The sequence below is a fragment of the Hylobates moloch genome, unplaced genomic scaffold (genome assembly GCF_009828535.3).
Source record: "Hylobates moloch isolate HMO894 unplaced genomic scaffold, HMol_V3 SCAFFOLD_11, whole genome shotgun sequence".
In the NCBI taxonomy this organism is placed as follows: domain Eukaryota; kingdom Metazoa; phylum Chordata; class Mammalia; order Primates; family Hylobatidae; genus Hylobates; species Hylobates moloch.
The window spans coordinates 62,447,486-62,471,016 of NW_026652286.1; the positions used below are offsets into that span (position 1 = coordinate 62,447,486).

Genomic DNA, 23,531 nt, shown 5'->3' on the forward strand with positions numbered 1-23,531 from the left:
GCGATCTCAGCTCACTGCAAGCTCCGCTTCCTGGGTTCACGCCATTCTCCCGCCTCAGCCTCCTGAGTAGCTGGGACTACAGGCGCCCAGCTAATTTGTGTGTGTGTGTGTGTGTGTGTGTTTTTAGTAGAGACGGGGTTTCACCATGGTCTCGATCTCCTGACCTCGTGATCTGCCCGCCTCGGCCTCCCAAAGTGCTGGGATTACAGGCGTGAGCCACTGCGCCCGGCCTCTTTGTGATTTTAAGAGTAGATTTTTTCATGGCTATTTTCTTACTAGATGATAGTTCTCTGAGGGTAGGGCCCACGTCTTCATTGTTTTCCCCTCTAAACAAAAATGTAAATGCTGAAAATATGATGAAGAGCATCATCACAAGATGTAGTCTTTGGTGGCACGGTCCAATTCTTGTTATAGGTTGGTGCAAAAGTGTTTGAAGTTTTTACGATTATTCTTAATTTTCAGCATTACTTTTAATTTTACAGCAATTTTCCTGCAGATTATGGGAAAATGTCTTGAGGGTGGTTGACCTTTTTAAAATTCTTATAAATGTTATATATAATTCCTTGCTATTCTTGGGGCAGGATTCCTTGTCTCATCTATTTAACTTTGTATCATTTACTTGTTTATGTGTGTGTGTGTGGATTATATTCTACATCTAGAATCAATAAGCTGGGATCTGGAAGTGACTTTGAAGCTTATTTTCAGAGACTTGGAATTGCTTCAGGCAGAGCCCGTTACACTAAGAATAAGGTAAGCCATTTTATCATTTTGAATATATAACATTTCACCTACAGTCCTTTGGCGAAGAATGTCACTAAGTTGTTTGGCACCAGACACCTGGTGGATGTGGCCTGGGAAGAGTTCCCAGGGATAGAGATAGACTGCATGTCACTTTCCAGAGGGACAAGGAAGTAATTTGAGTAATTTTGTGAAAATTTTATTGTTAGGGTTAATCAACTAAATGGTAATTCACAGAGTAATGCCAGACACTTAGATGGTTATCAGTACTAAGTAGTTCACATCCTTTTCCTGATTTGTCAGAAAACTCTCATTCTCTAGACTAGTCTTGCAGGCTCTGATGTACTTTTCATGAGGATAAATGCAGTTAGAGAACATATTTTGGTCAAGAGGAGCATTAGGGTAAGATTCATTATTGTCGGTAGCTTCTCTTCATATTACCACTTCTGCCTGTCACCTGAGTCAAGGGCTCTTGGTTGGGAAATAAAGCAAGTTTCTTTTTTAATTTCATCCCCTTTTCTGTTCTGCACTGACTGGTTTGCACTACTGTCACACAGACACCCTGATGATATGCAAGTACTTGAATATAACCAATATATACCATCTTTGCTCATCAATGTTATAAATTATTTCATAAACCAAATTGAAGATTACAGTAGCAGACACAGATTTGTCATAGATTTTAATCAATCTTCAAATCATAATTACAGTACACCTAAGTACAGTACCAATTGCTTGCCCATTATATGTATATCACTTGCAAATTTGACTATTCAGAATACAACAAAGAACAAAGAAATAAAAGCAACTCCAGAGTAACCCAAAATAGATAAACTCAGAATGCTTACATTCATTACAATTAATACATAAAAGATGTGTTTTAACTCTTTTTCAAGGCCTGTTCACTTTTATATTCTGTCTTCTGTAATTTGATCAAAGTTATCTGGTTTCTAAGACCACTTTAGATTAGAAGCAGATAATTAGATAGAAGGAGAAGGACTAATAAGGGGATTGCTTTTTAATGATACTAACAGCAGTAAGAATGATAGCCATACAAGATGGCAAATGGCAAAAACTAAAATTAGAATAGGCAGACCGAAGAACTAAAAAGAATATTTATACAGGATACTACTATGTAATAATTCATATTCATAATGGTACCTTAATTATGTAATAAAGCTTAAATGACATTTAGATATACACTGCTTGAGAAGGAAGGGAAGTTACTTAAATAAATTGTCCTTAAGCTGTATACTTAGCTGCCCAGAACCTTTTTTTTACCAATGAATTGATAGATAACTTTGAACTATGCTGAGGTGCAATTTGAATATGTATTCCCTAATTTTAGTTATCGAAGATACAAGGAGAATGTTCAAGGTGTAGCATTTTGAATGAAGGTTACATAAATTATAAAAGAAATAATGAGAAAATTTTTAAAACCAGTGAATATTTGGCTATAGTGTTTTCGTTATTAGCATTTTGCCTCATTGTAGTAAAACTCAGGGTGTTATATGGTTGTATTTTTTCTTTTTCTTGGTTTTTCTTGTTGTTGTTGTTGTTGTTGTAGTATTTTTTTTTTTTTGTATTTTTATTTAGAGACAGGGTTTCTCCATGTTGCCCAGGCTGGTCTTGAACTCCTGAGCTCAGGCAATCCATCTGCCTTGGCCTCCCAAAGTGCTAGGATTACAGGTGTGAGCCACCATGCCTAGCTGGTTGTATTTTTTCTATAGTTATTTTTATGCTTACATAAAAATATTATAACTTGAATATTTAATGTTTATACTTGCCTCCATTTTTTTTCAGAAAACAGATAAGTACAGCAGCTACCCAGTGTACCACACAATTTATGAGACATTTGAATTGGTAGAGAAATTTTATGACCCCACATTTAAAAAACAACTTTGTGTGGCTCAATTACGAGGAGCACTGGTATATGAGCTTGTGGATTCTAAAATCATTCCTTTCAATATTCAAGACTATGCAGAAGCTTTGAAAAACTATGCAGCAAGTATCTATAATCTATCTAAGAAACATGACCAACAATTGAGAGACCATGGAGTATCATTTGGTAAGAAATAGTTGGGCAGATATTTTACAGTCTTTAAGTTAGAGCTTTAAGATATTATCTCCTATGATGATCAATGGATATTGTTTCATCCTAGAATACATATTTGCCATACTTATTTTGACTTCTACACAAAAACTTTAAACAAATACCTATTAAATAATCTGATTTAATCTGGCATGTATAGAATGAATCCATTATGGCTGAGTTATTACCACAAACATTGGGATGGTAAACATTTTTCCTGTGTTATGGCCTTTAAAAACATTTTTACTGGCCGGGTGCAGTGGCTCACGCCTGTAATCCCAGCACTTTGGGAGGCTGAGGCGGGCAGATCACGAGGTCAGGAGATTGAGACCATTCTGGCTAAGACGGTGAAACCCCGTCTCTACTGAAAATACAAACAAGTAGCCGGGCATGGTGGTGGGTGCCTGTAGTCTCAGCTACTCGGGAGGCTGAGGCAGGAGAATAGCGTGAATCCGGGAGGCAGAGCTTGCAGTGAGCCGAGATCGCGCCACTGCACTCCAGCCTGGGCAACAGAGCGAGACTCCTTCTCAAAAAAAAAAAAAAAAATTTACTGTTATAGAAACAATGTTAGAAAAATGTAATATTATTTGTAAAAGATTGAGAAAGCCACAAATTCTATTACATATGTATTTTTAATTATTGTCAACAAAATGATTATTACTGCATATATCTTTTAGTGTTTGTCTATATGAAACATTTTTTCATGGTTATAAGTATTCTTTCCTTTTATTAATGACTGTTTAGTGGTTGCTCTTCTGCACTGTGCATCTCCTATACAGCAAGGATGAATCATAATGTAGTGTATGTAGTAGCATTGAGGATTGAGTTTGGAAGCAGTTTGCCTGGTTCAGATACTAGCTTTACCATTTCTTCGTTGTGTGACCTTGGGAAAGTTACTTCTCTATGTGTTAGCTTTCATATAATTAAAAGATAAAAAAGGACATATCATGATTCAAAGATCATTGTGGAGATTCAGTTTGGTAATATATAGAAGCTGTGGTGGGTGGCACTTAGTGCTCATTAAATATTACCTATTATCACTGTTTTATTACAAACATTGTCTTTTATTATTCTAAGGGCCCATATTTTTAGTATATACCCAAATTATCAAATATGCACTGAGTTTCTACTGTGTACCAAGTACTATGTTATTACCTGGGAGATATAAGTGTGTACAAGGCATGGTCATAGTCTTAAGAAAGCTTAAAGTCTCATGTGGGGAAGAAGGCAATATACAGATAATAGGTTACTATGGGGCTATGTAGAGAGTACTATAAAAACACAGAAAATGGGTGTGGAATAGTAACGACTTCTGAATATTATTATATAAAGGATTAGTAATCTTTATATAATATTATATACAGGATTAGTAATAACAGCAAATACTATGGTCTAGAAAAAAAACTAAGCAAATAAAATGTGTTTATATCAATACAATTGGAGTATCTCTGCAATGATGGGGGAAATAAGGAGAGATAAAACCAGAGAAATAAGCAGAGCCTACAGCAAAATGGACATTGGTAGTTCTGTGGCTATTCAGCATCCAGTTGTCTTCCTAAATACCCTGATTTCCTTTTGGTGAATGATATCTTATCAGTTTTTATAAGTCAGGGTCCAATTAAGAGACAGAAACCACACAGAGTGGAAGGGCTCTCTTTAGACAAGGTTAATTCCTCCACCTACTTAGCTTCTTAGAGGCCTGGTTTGATCTGTTAATGCCTTTCCCTGTCATATTTTCAAAAATCACCATTACTATTGGTGACTATCCATTAGATTAATTATTCTTATAGCTTTTCTATTTCAAAAACAACATTTCTTCTTCCTGATGTGTCCCACTTTCTTCACAAAGTACTTCATTTAGTGCCAGGCAAAAACAGTTCCTGAGAAAATGTATTAGTGTAGGAATGAAAGTATAATTGATGAATGAATGAATGAATACATAATCTACACTCCCAGTCTATAGTTTTTTACTCTCACTAGCCAATCCACTGTGCTGTCTTATGTCCTTTCTACTCTAGTAAAACTGCTCTTTCAAAAGTCGTCATTGACATGTGTCACTAAATCCCAGGACACGTTTCAGTTATCTATCTTGACTTCTGTCCTGCATTTGAAACTTAAAATTCTGTTTTCAACATTCTTTTCTCATAGTTTCTATTCCATCTATTATTACATTATTCGGTTTGAACATGGCTTAAAAACAACAATTAAAACTTAAGGAAAATCTAGGACTAAAATCTAGGACTAAAATCTGGGACTAAGAAGATTTTTAAAAATACTGAATATACTTATACTGAATGTACCACTTACTAGCGAAAACATTTAGAGCTCAGGATTTCTATTAGGTCAGACCTAATAGAAATTAGGTAATAGAAATAGAAATAGAAATTCTTTCCATTAGGTGTGACCAAATAGAAATCCTGAGCTGTAAGTGCTTTATCTATAAAATGAATATCGTATCTCCTGATTTGCTTGCACCACAGGATTGATGCAAGCAACAAATCAATGATGGATGTTTAAAGTCCTGTGTAGAAAATATGGAAAATAGGCCGGGCACGGTGGCTCACGCTTGTAATCCCAGCACTTTGGGAGGCCGAGGCGGGCGGATCACGAGGTCAGGAGATTGAGACCACGGTGAAACCCCGTCTCTACTAAAAAATACAAAAAATTAGCCAGGCGTGGTGGCGGGCGCCTGTAGTCACAGCTACTCGGAGAGGCTGAGGCAGGAGAATGGCGTGAACCCGGGAGGTGGAGCTTGCAGTGAGCCGAGATCGCGCCACTGCACTCCAGCCTGGGCGGCAGAGCGAGACTCCGCCTCAAAAAAAAAAAAAAAAAAAAAAAAAAAAAAAAAAAAAAAAAAAAAAAGAAAATATGGAAAATAATAAATACATTGTTGTAATAAAAATATACAGTCACCGCTCTATATTGGTGAGTTCTGCATCCACGTATTCAACCAAATGCAAACCAAAAATATTCAGAAAAAAAACCCACTAAGTTTCAAAAAAGCAAAACTTGAATATGAATTTGTTGTGCTCTGAGCACTACATTGAATCCACATGAAGTTATATATAGGCATTGTATTAGGCATTATAAGTAATCTATTGATGACTTAATGTATAGGGGAGGATGTGTGTAGGTAACAGGCAAATACTATGCCATTTTATATAAGGGAGTTGCTTCCATGGAATATGGTTATCTGCAGGGGATCCTGGTACCCAGGCCTCACTGATACCGAGGTATGACTGTACTGAGAACCTAATCACTTTCCTTAGAAGCATTGTGAATTAAAGAAGAGTTTGACCAGATCAAATCTGATCCTCTTTCTCAGTATCTGGTTATATCAGTTTGTCACAGGTTGCCTGTTGAACAAGATCTTAAATGCACTATTTGAAAACAAGAATTGGTATTTTTTTTGCCCTGTAATAATTACAGAATCATATGTTATGCATAGCTGTATCCAGTGTCTAGCATACAGTTGTCCCAATGAATGAATGAATGAATAAAAAAATGAATTCTGGGTTTCTGGTAAACTATGGGTTAAGGAATTATTTGTGTCCTAGATTTTTGAAAGTCATTTCCTTTAAGAAACAATTTTACCATTTTTTGTTTTCATACAATATTGCTTTGTTGTATTTTCTACTAATTTTCATGGTTCTGCAAGAAGACTCAGTAGAAAAATGGCTTTGACATCTATGTGGTCATATCAATCTGGAATGGGAAGGGTGGGAAAGCAAACCTCTGAAATATGAGCTAATTTCTCTTCTGCTTTTCTATTTTTAAAAAAGACTCCTTATTTTCTGCTGTGAAAAACTTCTCAGAGGCTGCTTCAGATTTTCATAAACGACTTACACAAGTTGATCTTAACAAGTAAGTTTCAAATCCCTACTTTAAAAAAAAAAAAAATCTGGTTACTAGAATGAACCGTTTTCACTCATATTAGCATTAACCTCTAAATCATTGCTATTCAAATTATAGTCAGCAAATCAGCAATAGCAGTAGTACCTGGGAACTTGTTAGAAAGGCGAAATATCAGACCCCAACCAAAACACGCTGAATTAGAATTCTGCATTTTAACTACCACCCCCACCCCGCCCTTCAATGATTTATACTAACAATAAAGTTTGGGGAGTACTGCTCTGATTGGTAGACTAAAAACTCATCCCAAAGAGACAAGGGCCAAAGGGACCTGTCATTAGGAGTTTGCATGATGAAAATTCTGACTATAGCTGTAAATTCATAGCTTTATGAGTTCAAGTGCATTTGTAATATATTTTACTAGTTCTTTGTTCAGTGCTCCTGTGTACCAGTTTAGAAATTCTTTTTTCATGGATAATTTTTTTTGCATTTTATTTAATTTCTTGCCACTTTCAGATTGAAAATAGTTTCAAAGTATATTCAAAGTAAATACCATGTAACAAGAAATTTAGCCACAGATGTGTCCATGTCACATTTATTTTTTCAGATGTAATCAGAATGAACTTTGCTACTTCCCATATTGGAAGAAAGCTATTATCAGTAGTTTTAAGGGACCTCATTCTCCTTTGGATTGTAGGGGAGCCCAGGGAACTTATTCAGCTCCCCAAAGGGATAGTCTGAGTGTGAAAAGGGATTCCCTATCCATTATGTGCAGCTATGTCTTACCCTCCTTACAGACTTCTGAAACCTTCGTTTACTCTTTGTTGTCCAGCCTGTATCTGCTCCTTTCTTCTGCAGTAGAACTGAATGACTTATCAGGAATAACTTGATAGCTCACTTTGTCTACCTTTCCAGGAGGCCTGGCTATCCTTCTAGAAAGAAGTATAGAATGTCTTTGAGTCCTTTTTGATTGGTGTGTGATCTAAAAAAATATAACAAACGATTTCCCATTAGGTCTCTCTGCTGACTGTATATATTAGAAAGATGACTCTGCTGTTGTTTGTAGCTCACCATGTAAAGCATTACTGTGTAAATATTCATTTTGTTAAAAATTGATCAATTTTAGAAATATATTTTCCCAAGCCTTGTTTTTATTTAATATTTTTTTGAAGCACGATTCGGTGGTGTGGGTTATAATTATGTATATGTTCTTCTCGAAGTCCCATTGCAGTGAGAATGATGAATGATCAATTGATGTTCCTGGAAAGAGCATTCATCGATCCTCTTGGTTTACCAGGAAAGCTGTTCTATAGGTAAGGAAACAACAGGCACCAAATACATCACTGTGACCAAAACCAGCATACCTAAAGTTGGCTTTAAACTAATGCCATTAGATGGGTGAAAGGCAAATATGTACACTCTAGGGAATTTGGGTAAGATTGTACATTTAATAATAGTATAATACATATTAGAAAAATAAATTTCATATTGTTTATTGCTTTGCTGTGAGTGCAAATGGTAAAGGCTAGTTGAAAAAGAACTAAGAAAATCTTCAAACTGTAGAATCTTAAGGGGAATTTTAGAGCTCATCTAGTTCAACCTTCTACATGAATCCTTTTTATAGAATCTCAGATAAATAGTTATCCAGTCTCAGAATCTTTTAGTGATGAGAAGCTTACTACTTCATGAGGAAGCCCATTTCACTTTATGAAAGGTCTAATTATTAGAAAGTTTTCTTCATAAAGATTTAACATCTATTTTCCTGTAATATTTTTCTCTTTGAGTTTGTTCTATTAAAGTCAAATAAAATAAGTCTAGCTCGATTTCCGTATAATATTTTAGGTTTTTGAGATGGTTCTCAACGATGGTTAGATTTCATTTTTCGGCTTTATGATGGTGCAAAGGCAATACACATTAAGTAGAAACCATACTTCAAGTACCCATGCAACCACTCTGGTTTTCATATTCAGTGTAGTATTCAATAAATTACATGAGATATTCAACACTTGATTATAGAATAGGCTTTGCATTACATAATTTTGCCCAACTGTAGGCTAATGGAAGTGTTCTGAGCACATTTAAGGTAGGCTAGGCCAAGGTATGATTGTTGGTAGGTTAGGTATATTAAATGCACTTTTGACTTGTGATATTTTCGGTTTATGACGGTTTTATCAGAAAACTCATCGTTAAGTCACGAAGCCTCTGTATCCTATTTTCCTATCTGTATCTCTACATCATGTTCTCTTTCAGTGTCTTGGCTGCATCCCTTTGGATGTTCTCTATTTTCTCAAGGTCCTTCTAAAACAGTGGTTCTCTGGTCGAAATTAGAAAGGTCCTAGCATTCAAAGCCAGAAAATCTATATTCTATTTCACTTGCAGATGTGTGATTTAGAGCAAGTAACTTCTAGGGTTTTCCCATCCAAATTAAGATGATGATAATTGCTACTTTAAAGGCTATTTATCATCAAATAATATGCAAAAAAGGTCTATATGTTACCTTTCTTATAAATGTTAATGATTAATATTAACATTTAGATAATTACAAGCATAGGCTTTTAGAACCCAGCTCTGCCACATACTTCATGTGACCTGGAAAAATTATTTCTCTAAGCCTCAGATCCCTCAGCTACTAAGTGGAGATTATAATTGCTTTTACCTAATAGGCCTGTAGATTTAAGGCCTGTAGAAGATTTAGCTCAAGAGGTATGCACTCAATAAATGGCAGCTATTTTTATAAATAATAAGAACACAAATGTTTGTTTCTTCATTGATACAAATGAAATAGCAATGATCAATTATTTATATGAATCAAACAAAAGCTGAAAGCAATATCTAGTGTTTGTTAGTCCTCTCAGGTGTTATTAGTCTATCTTTATATATTTATTTTTTATTTATTTATAAGAAATCTATATTTGTCATTATTTTAAAAACTCAGGCCCTATAGAAGCATATAAAATAAAAAGGAGCAGTGCTTCTTCACCATTCCCCCCTACCCCCTACACCCAGTTCTGTTATTCTCTTCAGAGAAACTCAATGTTAAGAGTTTGGTGTAAATTTTAATGCACTTATATACATGTTTATATGTATATATGCAGCTCTCTGTATCTGTGAGTTCCACATCTGTTGATTCATCAACTGCAAATAGAATATATTTGAAAAAAAAATGAGTGGTTGTGTCTGTACTGATTTACAGACCTTTTTTGGGTCATTATTCCCTAAATATAGTAAACAACTATTTGCATAGCATTTACATTGTATTAGGTGCTGTAAGCAATCTAGAGCTGATTTAAAGTATCTGGGAGGACTTGTATATGTTATATGCAAATAGTATGCCATTTTATATAAGGGAGTTGAACATCCTTAAATTCTGGTATCCAAAGGGGATCTTGGAACCAATCCCCCATGGATACTGAGGAATTACTGTATATATACTTACATATACATTTATATATACATATAATATTACATTTATATACTATATATGCAAATATTTGCATAAAAATGTACACACACATAAACACATTTTATTTACATAAACATCTATATTTACATATATTCATATAAATTTACATACATAATCATTTATATTTACATGTATAAATATGTAAACCCATTTATATTTACATAAATAATGTATGGGACCATACATTATAATTTTATTTTTTTCCTTAAGAATGTATCTTAGGCTGGGTGAGGTGGCTCACACTTGTAATCCTAGCGCTTTGGGAGGCTGACACAGGAGGATCACTTGAGGCCAGGAGCTCAAGACCAGCCTGGGTAACACAGCGAGACCGTTTCTACAAAAAATTTTTAAAAGTAGCTGGTGTGGTGGTGCATGCAATCCTAGCTACTTGAGAGGGTAAGGCAGGGGGATTGCTTGAACACAGGAGCTTGATGTTACAGTGGAGCTATGATCATGCTGTTGCACTCCAGCCTCCACAATCTCTAAGATTTTTTTTCATTTTTTTAGAGAAAAGATTTGACTCTTGTGAAAATATATATCTACCTCTTATTGCGTTTCAGATTAGGTTTTTTCCACAATTATTTACTATTATGAAAAATATTGGCATTGTATGGATGTCCTTGAGTCCTATTTGAACATTTGTTAATAGCTCTATAATCAGGACCTGGGATTTCAGGGTGAAAGGGTAAACACATTTTTAAATTTGATTAGGTTACTACCAAACTGACCTCCGAAGACTACCATGTTTTTAAAAATGCACTTTGAACTATTAGCTGAATGTTAAGATTATATTCTAATGCTAATTCATATTATTATGTTTTAGTCTACTGCAGTAGTATGGAAATAAGTTCTTCCTTCATGATCATAAGGATTACTTTATGGATTGATATGACATATTGCATATGCACACTTTTCCCAATAACTGCTAAGATAAATGTAGTTATAATAGCAATTCCAGCTACCCAGAATTTCTCATTTGTCTTAAAGAATTTATTTCAAAATTTTTTCCTCATCAGGCAATGTAGATCAGGTTAAAAATGATCTTGTAAATCTTATAAAACCTAAGAGTAAAAATTTTCAGTATGTATAATGGATCAATGACATTTTTAAGATCTGCTATTTCATGAACCTCAAGAATGGAGAGATTACTAAATTTGTAGTGTAATAAAATTGTTCTACCATGTAGAATTGATAGACTAAGAAAATTTGACTAATCTGATGTATATATGTATAGCCATTATATATATGTATGTACATTACATATGTATGTATTGTTAAAAGAAAAACGTTAGCCAAATTATGTTTAACAGACTTTAATTGAGCAAAGAATGTAGACTCAGACTCCAGTGCAGCCACGTGATGGATGAAGAGTTACAGACAGAAAAAGGAAAGTGACATACAGAAAATGGAAACGAGTAACAGAAACAGCAGATTGGTTACAGCACAGAATTTACCGTATTTGAACAGTTTGAACTGACCCCTTTTAATTGGCCAAAACTTGGTGATTGGCACAAGAGTAGACTCAATCTGTTGACAACTCCATTTAGGTTATCGTTCACTATGTACAGAGAAACCTTTAGGCTGAACTTAAAATATTTAAGGAGGCAGCTTTAAGTTAAACGATTTGAGATTCAGTAATGAATAAATCAGAAAATATTGTACATATTTTGAAATAAAATGTTAATATGGAAGATATAAAACATTCATCTTAAAATTCAGAAGTATAACTAAATGTTTATTGTGAATAAAAAATGTGTCTTAGTCCATTCCTGCTGCTATATCAAAATACCTGAGACTGGGTAATTTATAACAAACAGAAATTTTTTCCTCACAGTTCTAGGGGCTGGGAAGATCAGTGTCAGCCAATTCAATGTTTTATGAGCACCTGTCCCATACATGGCATTTTTTTTCAGGGTGTCCTCAGTTGGCAGAACAGATGGAAGGGCTAGCTAGCTTTCTTCATTCTCTTTTATAAGGGCTCTAATCCCTTAAAACTGTCACACTGGAAATTAAGTTTCAACATACGAATTTGGGGAGTGAACACATTCAGACCATAGCAGCATGCTTGATAAATTTTGCAAAATTAATTATTTTTGAGTTGTGGGTAATATATCGTAACTATCACAACAAAGGCAAATAAGTAATAAATCCTTCCTTATCTACCACTCAGCTCATTTTCTATATTCTATTACTCCTCTTGTTTTTTCCCTAATGAAAGTTCCACAAAAATCAATTGCTCTGTGTGGTAAGCATAATAATGGCCTGCCAAAGATCTCTCTATTTTCTAAACCCCAGAACCTTTGAATATGTTAGGTTACATGACAAAGAGGAATTAAGGTGGTAGATGGATTAGTCACACTAATCAGCTGACTTAAAATAGGGACAGTATTCTGAATTATACTGGTGGTCCCACTGATGCAATCACAAGGGTCCTTAAAAGTTTTCCTGCAAGAGGCAGGCAGGAGAGAAAGTTAGGGTGATGCCATTGCGAAAAGACTCGTTCTAAAATGCAGTTGTGGATTTTGATGGTGGAGTAATGTGGGAGGCCTCTAGAAGCTAGAAAAGCAAGGAAAAGGATTCTCCTCTAGTGCCTCCAGGAAGGAATGTGACCCTGATCATACCTTGATTTTAGCTCAGTGAGACTTATGTCAGACCAACTGTAAGATAATAAATGTTTTTTAAGCCACTAAGTTTGTGGTAATTTGCACAGCAGCAATATAAAATGAACACACTCTGTAATGGAATCTAAAAAGGATTAAATAAAGCTTATTTTCTTGCAAACATCAAGTGAAATACTGCAAAAGTCTTTAAAAGCTGCAAAGCATTTAATTATGAAATTCTAGAAACATTTGTGGCCAAGCATGGTGGCTCACGCCTGTAATCCCAGCACTCTGGGAGGCTGAGGCGGGTGGATTACCTGCAGTCAGGAGTTCAAGACCAGCCTGGCCAACATGGTGAAACCCTGTCTCTACTAAAAATACAAAAATTAGCCAGGCATGGTAGTAGGCACTTGTAATTCCAGCTACTCGGGAGGCTGAGGCAGGAGAATTGCTTGAGCCCCGGAGGTGGAGGTTGCAATGAGCTGACATCATGCCACTGCACTCCAGCCTGGCTGACAGAACGAGACTCTATCTCAAAAAAAAAAAAAAAATTTGCATTATCATAACTCATCAGTGAATAGTTACTATGCACTGAGGGAAAGGTTGAGGAAAAAAAGATTATGAAGTGTTGACTGTATTCTCTAGTCTGCTACAGTAGTTCTTGACGCCTTTTAAAAATTCAGAAATGTTCATTGTGGAGGGTAATTAAATCATCATATACTTGAAAACTTGAGAACTAGACCAGAGTTTGAATTCTTATGGGACTAGAATAGCTATTTGAGTCCACCATTTCATAAAAGGGTATTTGAATTGCTTAAGGATTACCAATTGTCTGATCATTTCTTTTAGCTTGCTGCCTGCTTCTTATCTGAGAAAATTATGGAAAGGATTTAGTTTCAGAATAGCTAATATTTACTGAACACCTATTAAATATCAAGCTATGCTTTTCATCCAACATTTGATTCTCACAACAATCCTTTTAGGACAGTACTTTTATCACCACCATTTTTAAGGTAACAGGCACAGAGAGGTTAAATAACCAGTGCAAGGCCACAAGGTTGATAGTTGATAGTATTCTGGTGATAGTAAATATGCTACTATTCTGATTTTTAAAAAACAGGCAGTCTCACTCTACAACCTGCTCAGTCACTACTCTATGTAGAGTCTATATTATTTCAATTATTTTACAAATCTGGGACAAGTTTAGACAACTTAGGCAATTTGCCAAAGGTCACTGAGATATTAAATGCCAGATCAATGATTCAAAGGTTATTCGCTTCCTACATCAATTTTTTTTGCTATATTCTTCCTTTACAATTCTCCAGAAGAGGGTAAGTATACTAAGGAATATCTATGACTTGCATCTCTAATTTCTTGACTCATATACAGGTCAGGATACCAATGCTTATAAACAACTTAGCACATATACTGATATTAATTTTAAAAAAATCCATTTGAGGCCATGTTAAGATTTGAAAGCCAAGATAATCCTGATGTACTTTGGTAAATCTGAATGATGGGTGTTATAGATTTGTCATTAATCATTAATCATTAATACTTATATGGAGCTCTATATTGCTTCATACAGATTTACTCTAGAATAAGCTTTGGGGTTTGACTGTTGGACCTAATTCCTGATGTATTAATAAAATACATCCCTTTCTAGAAAGCAAAATTCTACATCATTACTGCGGAAAGAAGTAGCTTGATTCCTTGAGCTACTTATGTTGAAGTAGAAAAGCAACTATAAAACTTTCTTTCTAGATCAAAAGTTGAGTGTCTTTGTGGGCAACCCACATATAACTGTCTTAGCTTTGTGGAATGGACTTCATTTTCCTTGCCATTTGTGACATTTTGAAATACAGGCTTCTTTAAATACTTGCTTTTTAATGTCTAAAAAGTATTGGGAACAACTGTCATTCTTGCTTAATCTATTTTTAAAAGACAACACAAAAATAAATCATCTTTCTCAATCTCCTCTTACTAAAAACATCCATAAATTTACATGTTATCACCATATTTGTGGATGCTCACGGGCCGCTGAACAATTATTCTGCACAACTTACAAGAACCTACTTTCTTCCACCTGTTTTGGGTTCACAACATGGTATATGATTCCTGAGATATGTCTTAGTGAATGCATATTGTTAGCTCCTTTCCTGGCTTGAAATTATGATTCGCATAAGTATCTCAAATCAATTGTCTTCTTCTTATAGGAACAAAAGTGAATGTCACAAGGAAACAATGTGGTCTAAACAAAAAGCATGCAAAATGTATGTATACACTTTAGTTCAATTTGCCTTGTTTTCTTCCTTTTAGGCACATCATATTTGCTCCAAGTAGCCACAACAAATATGCTGGAGAATCATTTCCTGGAATCTATGATGCTATCTTTGATATTGAAAATAAAGCCGACTCTCGTTTGGCCTGGAAAGAAGTAAGGAAACATATTTCTATTGCAGCTTTTACAATTCAAGCAGCAGCAGGAACTCTGAAAGAAGTATTATAGAAGGTCTCAAGTGGCTAGCCATTAAAGGTGTTGCTAAAAGTCTGAGGATAAAATTCACCTTTCTGATAACTTACGAAGCCAGGGTGTTCTAAAATCTTTTCATGTCATGTTTTGATTATAGGCTTTGGTCTTTTCATCTGCAAAGCGTTTTTTTGCTCTTTAAAAGTTAATAATTATATTAGCAAAGTGTTAATCTAATGAAGTAACTCTTGTGTGGCAGAAAGTAAAAGAAAATTCCCTAAATTGTAGCAAGGAATGTGAATTCTCAGACATTGTGAGTGTGGGAATGTAAAATGGTAAAATCACTTTTGAAAACAGTTTGACAGTTTCCTATAAACATATACTTTTACTTTAGGACTCCAGAATTCCACTTCTGGTTATTTATTCAAGAGAAGGAAAAACAATGATCACAGCAATACTCGTATGCATGTTCATTGCAACTTAAAAGCGTAAAAACCCCAAATGTCCATCCACAGATGAATGGATAAACTGTGGTATATCCACAATAGACTACTTACTACTCAGCAATAAAAATGAAGTAACTTTCAATAAATGCAATATTATTGGCAGACAGTGTTGAAGAAAAAAAGCCAGACAAACAACTACATAGAATATGCTTCTATTTAGATGAAGTGGCAAACTAATCCGTAGTGTTAAAAATTAGATTAGTGATTGCCTGGGCAAGTGGCAGGTTGGGGAGGATGGCTGCAAAGAAGTATGAGGAAGCTTTCTCCAATAGATGAGAATTTTCCGTATCTTGATCTGAGTGGTAAATTGTAAACTTAAAATGTATATATAATTTATTGTATGAAAATTAAGCCTCAATAAGTGTGATTACAAAAAACAAGTGTGGTAAGGAAACCAGAATCATATACCTTCTCTTGTGAAATCACCATGAAATGTGAATGGTCAGGAAAAAGCCAGTAATATTCATACATTTAATAATTTCAGCTCTACTGAATAAACCTAAGTCTGATGGGTGATGAAAATAGCTACTACAATCTTCATATTCTAACTCCTATAAAGACTGTAGGTCAGAATCTGCAAACTTTTATGCAGATCCCAGTGACTCAATTACATGTTCAACTATGATTAAAGCTTCAATAAACTTGGTTGTTCATCTACTTCACCAAAATGAGTTAAGAATTAAAAATTAGAAGAGCCTTCATAGGCAAGCACAATAACTAAAATAAGAAATGACAGCTCAAAGCTTAACTACAAGGAAAAACTACTCATTACTCTTGCTCCCAGGCCAACAATACAGTTTAACTTAAAACAGTGGGGGCATTTAGTTTAGGGGCATTTTCTATACATCTCAGTATTACTAAAGGGTATTTCACTGATCCCCCACAATAAAGTAAGTTGCAAGTACAGCAATGACTCTGTCATCAAGGTAACTTTTAAATATGTTCCATTCCTTTTGCTTAAAGAGGCAATAAGGTGTGCTATTTATGAAGTATAAATAAATATACACAATTAAGATTTTTGTAAAAGTTTTTCTCAAATCTAGGGAGTCAACTTCACTACCACGCTACAATACCAAAGTATAACACTTTAACTTTTGCCTTGAAGCATTGTATTGTAGAAAAAATACTGCATTAAGACCCATGAATCATACCATCTACTACCCAACTGAGTAGATCACTACATATCTCTGGGCATCAGTTCCCTCCAACTCTATCATTTCTAAAGGAGACAAAGCACAAAGGTTTAGAAATCTCTTGGGTGTTCTTCCTACTGGTAGTTTTCCTGAAGACAAATGCGAGCTGCCAAAACAGGATATGTGGTCTGAAATACGAGTTTGGGGTAAAATAGTAATGATTGCAATTTAATTTTCCCTTTAATTCTTAATTTTTTTTATCATTTTTAATCAATATCTGATTGTTAGCAACAGAACAAGTGATTGTGTGGCATGCACTATAATCAATTCAGGATATTGAATATAGAATATGTGTTATCACATTTATAGGGCATATGTTTGAACTTTTTAAAAAAACTTTTCCCCCTAAGCATTTGAGATCAGCTGAATTAAGCTGCTAATATTATTCCCCTTTGATCTCATTCCTTGGTCCAATCCTGAGAGAGATACTATTCCTCTTAAGGATACTTAGGAAATAATGACACGGAAATATTTTGCTTGTCACAGTATATTGCCTGTTTTAAGACCTACTTTAAAATCAAATAAGCCATAAATTCTTATTATTGCCATACTTTTAATCATTTAACCTAAATGTTTAATCAGAGGTTGTCTAATATAAAAACTAGTAAGCAAAAAGCATGTGAAATGTATATACTTTAACCAAGAAATTCTAAAAATTGGTTTCTATAGAGAAAACTGGACAGAATGACAATGTGTGTGACACAAGGGTGTTTACCACAGCATTTTTTTATCATAGTAAAAAATAGTAAAAAAAAACCACAAGCTAAATATCATTGGAGACTTGATATTATAAAAATGATCATAAAATGATTATATATACATTTTTCACTTATATAGTAAGTTGTCCATGACTTACTGGTTTAAAAAAGTGATAAAACTAAATATATGAGTATCAAACAATAGACCAACAGTGCTTGCATTTCGGTGGTAGACTTTTATGTGACTTGTACTCTGTACTGAATTGCTAAAATTTTTTACATCAGAGTATATTCCCTTTTATAAGGGATAAAATAATATAATAAAAACTACCATTTTCATTTTGAACAGACAAAAGTACAGAGTTCTGGGATACAATACAGTTCACAAATCGTAATCCTATTTTGTACCCTTGAAATTTATTAGTTTATTCTGAGGATACAAATAACATTTATATGTGCACGTATGAGCCATCTTAATATTTCCATTTAGTTCAGAATTTCAAAAATACCAGTCGATCCTTGAACTTTCAAGTATAGCAATGAGTTTAGGGTAAAATAGTAACCTTTGAAATAATTACAGTACTGTATGAGATTTGTCTTTTTCTTTAATTGCTTTTTAACTTCACGAACTCATTTGATTTTTTCTTTTTAATTTTTATTCATCTACTTTTTCCAATCTCCAATGTGATTAAATTCAGAACAGTATCTTACAAGTAAATGATGCAAAACTTCCTTTCACATCATCTCACGTCCTTTCCCCCTTTGTATTGGTAGATAATGACACTATCTACAGCCAGAAAGATCTTCCTAAAGGTGATCATGCTATGTGCTATGAAAAAACCCTTCAATGGGGACCTCCACTATCAAAATGATGTGGTAGTACTGGCAATCGCTCCCAGGTGCAGTAACTAGGAAAAAATGGATCAAATGCAAAATACATTACAGATATGAAAGAGCTGTGGAAGCGCTTAAGACTAGATGTACTAAAAGTCTTTGAGTCTTTTCTAGATAGCTGAGACTACCAACTGTTTTCTTTCCTGGGATCATTTGCCAATTCTAGGCAAGGACTAAAGATCAGGCTTTGTGTGGACTAAAGCACTTTACTGGGGAAAATCAGCAGGACTTTTACTGACTGCATGATCTATCATGATGTACTAGAATCTAGAGGAGCCCTAAACCCAATACTGAGTGAGACTAGAGCTTAGGGGCTAGGCAAACAAGTTTTCTGAACAGGCCAATACCACCTCTCAATGCCAGGCTTCTTCATATCCTATTCTTTCTCCCTTCCCCTCTGTTGTATTTATCTGGCCACTTCCTATCCTTTTTTTCCCCCTCAGGACTCTGCTATTTATCCTTCACGAAATCTATCCATAAAATCTACCAAATATGCACCACAGAAACTTTCTACAGGCTTATCTTTGGCATAATTTTTATTTAACAACCTCTTATTTTCCTTGTTGTATCCTTTCTTGGAAGCGGAGTCTGTTTAATTATCTCCAGCACATAGGAAGTGACCTGAGTGCTGAATAAAACAAAATAATTAAGCCATGGAATCGCTACGTTAAAGATGCTTACAAACTTTTATCTTATTATCAATAAAATCTATAAATTTTACACCTATCAACTCAGAACAATTCACTGGGAGGAGAAAAACTATTAAAAAGCCTAACTTCAAATGAACTCAAACTTTCCTGCCAAATCATAAATATGAAAAGTAGATCATCCATGTATGCTAGAGGATCTCTCTGGGAGAAGTGTCCTACAATTTATAACATTTTACAAGGAGTTAAATCCATTAAAACTTCAAAAACTTTTAGATTGTCTTTCTCCTGTAATGTGGTATCTTCCCTAACTTGCTAAAACTGAGAACCCAGCTAGCTTTACATAATTGAAATGATTGAATTTGTTTGCCTAATACACTAATATTTGATTTTAATAAATTCTCACTCCCACAAAGTGTCTTATGTTAGCTGCCTTCATATGTGGCCTTTTAATCACCCACATCTAAGAATACCGAGATGCAAAAATTGCTCAGAGTCCAGATGATAATAAGGCTAAGGTTATTTCTAGGCACACACATTTAGAACAAACTGCCTGCAAGGGGCAAATTTACCACCACAGGCCTTTTACTTTGACTCGGTCTTACAGCTGCAGAATCCATCCCTAATTTTTGTCAACTGCCCATTGGCCTTTTAGAGGTTCTTACTAAGAAAATCAATGGTTCAACTAACTATTGCGAAAACTGAAAGCACATTATCTTCTCATGGTAATTTAGTCACTTAATATTAGGAAATAAAGGAATAAGCACTAATAAGCAAATTTAGATGCTGGGTTTTACGTGGTGACTTAGATGTCTTCAGTTTCATGGTTAAGAGTGTAAGGACTTTGGAATCAGTTTCTAATTTTAAAATTAAATTTCACCATTTGCTATCTATGTGACCCTGGAGGCAAGTTATGCACCTTTCCTTTGCCTACATTTCTCCATCTGTAAAATACAGGTTATACTGTAAATAATCATGGTGATGTTCTGAAGAGAAAAGCTATGGTAAGCGCTTAGCAAAGTGTTTGACACATTCTAATTATGCAACAAAAGCTATCATTATGTCCACAGCTTCAAGTTACCTCTTGTAACTAACACTTCCTAAATTCCTATAGCTAAACTACAAATTTCTACTCAAGTGAATTAAGTCCTGTGATTAGACACCTACTTTCCCTGAAGGTTTTAAAATTATCTTCAGATTCTGGCTTTCATTTGTCTTCCCAATGGCTTTCTGTTCCCTTAAATTTGTCCTCCATCTCTGCCCCCAATTATTCAGCTCTTTCCTACAGAGGATTTTAAGTAGCTTAACTGGGGGTATGGTAGAAAGGGGACTTGAAGGAATCTTTAAGGCATCAAAAATAGTCTAAGTTGGCCTCAAATATGAACTGAGTAGTCTGGGCTCAATCTGTTACTAAAATTCAGCTTGCTTTAGTAGGAAGCCTTCGAAGGTTTTACATAAAATTATAATGATCCCATTTATTACTATCAGCCTAAACCATTTAAAACTTGTGGATTTTCTTGACACAATTTCCACATTTTTCTGTACCTTAAGAATGTATCATGCCTAGTTTTATCAATCATGTTTTATCACTGATACTAACAGAATCAAGGGTCTGTGGTAGATTTATTTTGCTTTTGCCCATCCAGCCTTCCTTGCCCATTCTGGAAAAAGAATGTTTTCATAAGGGGACCCATTACAGATGGTTTGGGTGGCACACTGAATATTTAGCAGGTGAGCCTAAATACTCCTTTATTGGATTTACTTATTCCCATGCTTCTGTACTCCTACTTACATCATAATCAAAAGCAGGGATTACCAGTTTTTTGAATTAAAACAAGATGCCCTCAAAGTTCAGAGTGCTATGAATGTTGCATCCTCAAAGTTAGCTAGTGAATTTACATTACTGCCTATTATGACTCTAAATCCTGAGAGCCAGACAAGGCCTATGCGCCTCAGATCTTACCAATAGCCTGGAGTACTTCTTGAGGATTTGTAAACATTCCTTGGACTCAGCAGTCCCTTGAGAAAATCATTTCCTCCAAAACCTGTGTCTATATTCTCTATCTTGTTTAAGCTCTCCCTCCATTCCCAAACCTAGGAATTATCCTAAATTTTCATCTAGACCCTAATTCAAGATCCTCAGTCTCTCTTCTCTTCGTACTGCTTCTGCTGTATTTCATGCCCTCATCCTAACTGGTCTGTCTCTACACCAACTCTAATTGTTCCCTTCTATCAAAGCTAAACTTGTTGCTGTTTTACTGGATGTTTTATCTAACACAGAGGTAAGAATTATTATTTACAAGCTACATATCACTATCAAAATGGCAATGAAAACTTTTGTGCTTTTTGCAGTAAGGATTCTGAAACTTCTTTGGAGGCTGTTAAGAAAAACTAGAGACCCTAAGAATCATCAAATCACAAGTGATGAATTGGCTATTATATCCAAAACCATCCAGGCAAAATTAATACATTTTATAACTTTACTAACACAACAAAAAAATTGTTCCTGGTTACCAAACACATTAAGAGTTTTCCATGCTATATGCCCATGTTATATAAAGCCTATTCACTCAACTGACAGAAGCAGCACAGAATAGTGGTTAAGAGCATAGCATGGAACAACACAGAGGCAGGCTGCATGAGTTTGAAATCTTTATACCACAACTCATTAGTCTGAACTCTCGATAAGCTACTTAACCAATACCATAAAGTCAGTTTCCTCATCTGTAATATAAGAATAAAAAAACCCACCTCATAGCATGGTAAGGAAGATTAACAAGTTAATCATAGAAAGAAAATCTGAATAAATATGAAACTGCAAAATGAAATAAGCAAAATGAAGAAAAGGATCAGGGTGTTTAAAAATATTAATACACCCATCTAACCTCTTTACTGAACGAGGGGAAAGTGCCTCAAGTTCAAGGAGATTTCCCTTTTCCAGACTCAATCACTAATCTTACTTTTATTAGCAAAGTTTTTAAAAAAGAATTTAAACATTTAAACAGCATCTCTGCCTAATCAAAAAGGAATGGCAAATTGAATTATTTTGACACATAATCTTTAAGCAGCATAAAAATGTTTAAGGCTGGAAGTTGTATTTATTTTTCAGTGGACATTAAAGGTGACCCACTAAAGGGAAAAACTAAGAAAAGTCATTGAGTTCTTAGTGAAAACATCGTCTTCAGAAAAACTGTTCTTAAAGATATTCTTCACAATGAAGAATTCTGTTAAGTTAAAATCAAAGAATATGCAGAAGAAAACCTCTGCAAGCCTGGTATTTTAGAGATAGTGCCTTATGTATAAAGCCATAGGCATATACGTAACTAAAGAAGGCAAGCCATCCAACAACACCAGATTGATTTAAGTTGTAAGATACTTGGGCAGTAGGGAAGCAGTCAGGGATAATTAACAACAACAAAAAAAACCTATCAAACAATCAAAACAAATGAAACGGAAAAACCTATTAACAAAACCTAAAGACAAGGTGGGCTTGATAGCCTGCATTTCAAAACTGAGGCCATGGAATTATGACACTGGTGAAAACAAAGTAAATAACAAATATGAATGCCAGGTCAAAATAATTTGCCATAGAAGACGAACAACAACAAAAAACCCTGTTAATGTTCAAATAGATAATTTAAAAGTACCTGGCTGCTAAAAAAAATAATTTACAGAGTACATACCCATATATCCTAAAAGGGACACCAGCCCTCATAAATGAGCTTTTAAGAGTTTACTTACTGTGAGTATACGCATGACATAAATTTTCAGGCTGAGGAATAACTGATAAAAATAAAAATAGGGAGTTTGGAGAGGGGAAATAACTCAAAGTCCCTTTAAAATATTTGCAATAACTCTTTTAAGTTTCTCTACACTTTGATGGTTAAATAATTTTCTGAAGAAAATTCTTAACTAAATCCTTGCATAAAATATAAATTAGAATAAAGTAAAATCATTACAGTCCTTTGCCAGTATAGTTACACCAAGAAGTTACATCTTCAACCTATAAACATTTGTTGATTCCTAATCCTATCTTAATTGTTTATAAATTACTGGCTTAAATTATTACCAAAAAAGTAGGACAAGTCTTAAAACCTTGAAGAATTCCACTAAAAACAGATAGTAAAAATAAAATGTTCTACTTTAGTTAATAGTATTATACAAAGGTTAATTTCTTAAGTTTTATAAATGTTCTATGATAATATAAGACTTTAACATTAAGATTAATATAAGACATAAAGAACTGTTGTATTATATTTTTACAACTTTTCTGTAAACCTAAAACTAGGTCAAAGAGGTTAAAAAAAGGCTCAGTTTACTAGGATCTTACTTCCTTTATACTAGTAAATGTGCTATGAAAGAAAATAGCATTTTAGGT

General features: G+C 34.5%; 1 protein-coding gene across 1 annotated transcript in view; it reads left to right on the forward strand.

Annotated features, from left to right (window-relative positions):
* The window catches only part of LOC116476177 (N-acetylated-alpha-linked acidic dipeptidase 2), an 87,247-nt gene that overhangs the window by 26,909 nt on the left and 36,807 nt on the right, over positions 1 to 23,531 (forward strand). Inside the window, exons 10-14 of the mRNA XM_058446241.1 lie at positions 660 to 750; positions 2,542 to 2,806; positions 6,613 to 6,694; positions 7,903 to 7,995; positions 15,065 to 15,182. Of these exons, the coding sequence (XP_058302224.1) occupies positions 660 to 750; positions 2,542 to 2,806; positions 6,613 to 6,694; positions 7,903 to 7,995; positions 15,065 to 15,182 (649 nt within the window). The remainder of the gene's footprint in view (positions 1 to 659; positions 751 to 2,541; positions 2,807 to 6,612; positions 6,695 to 7,902; positions 7,996 to 15,064; positions 15,183 to 23,531) is intronic.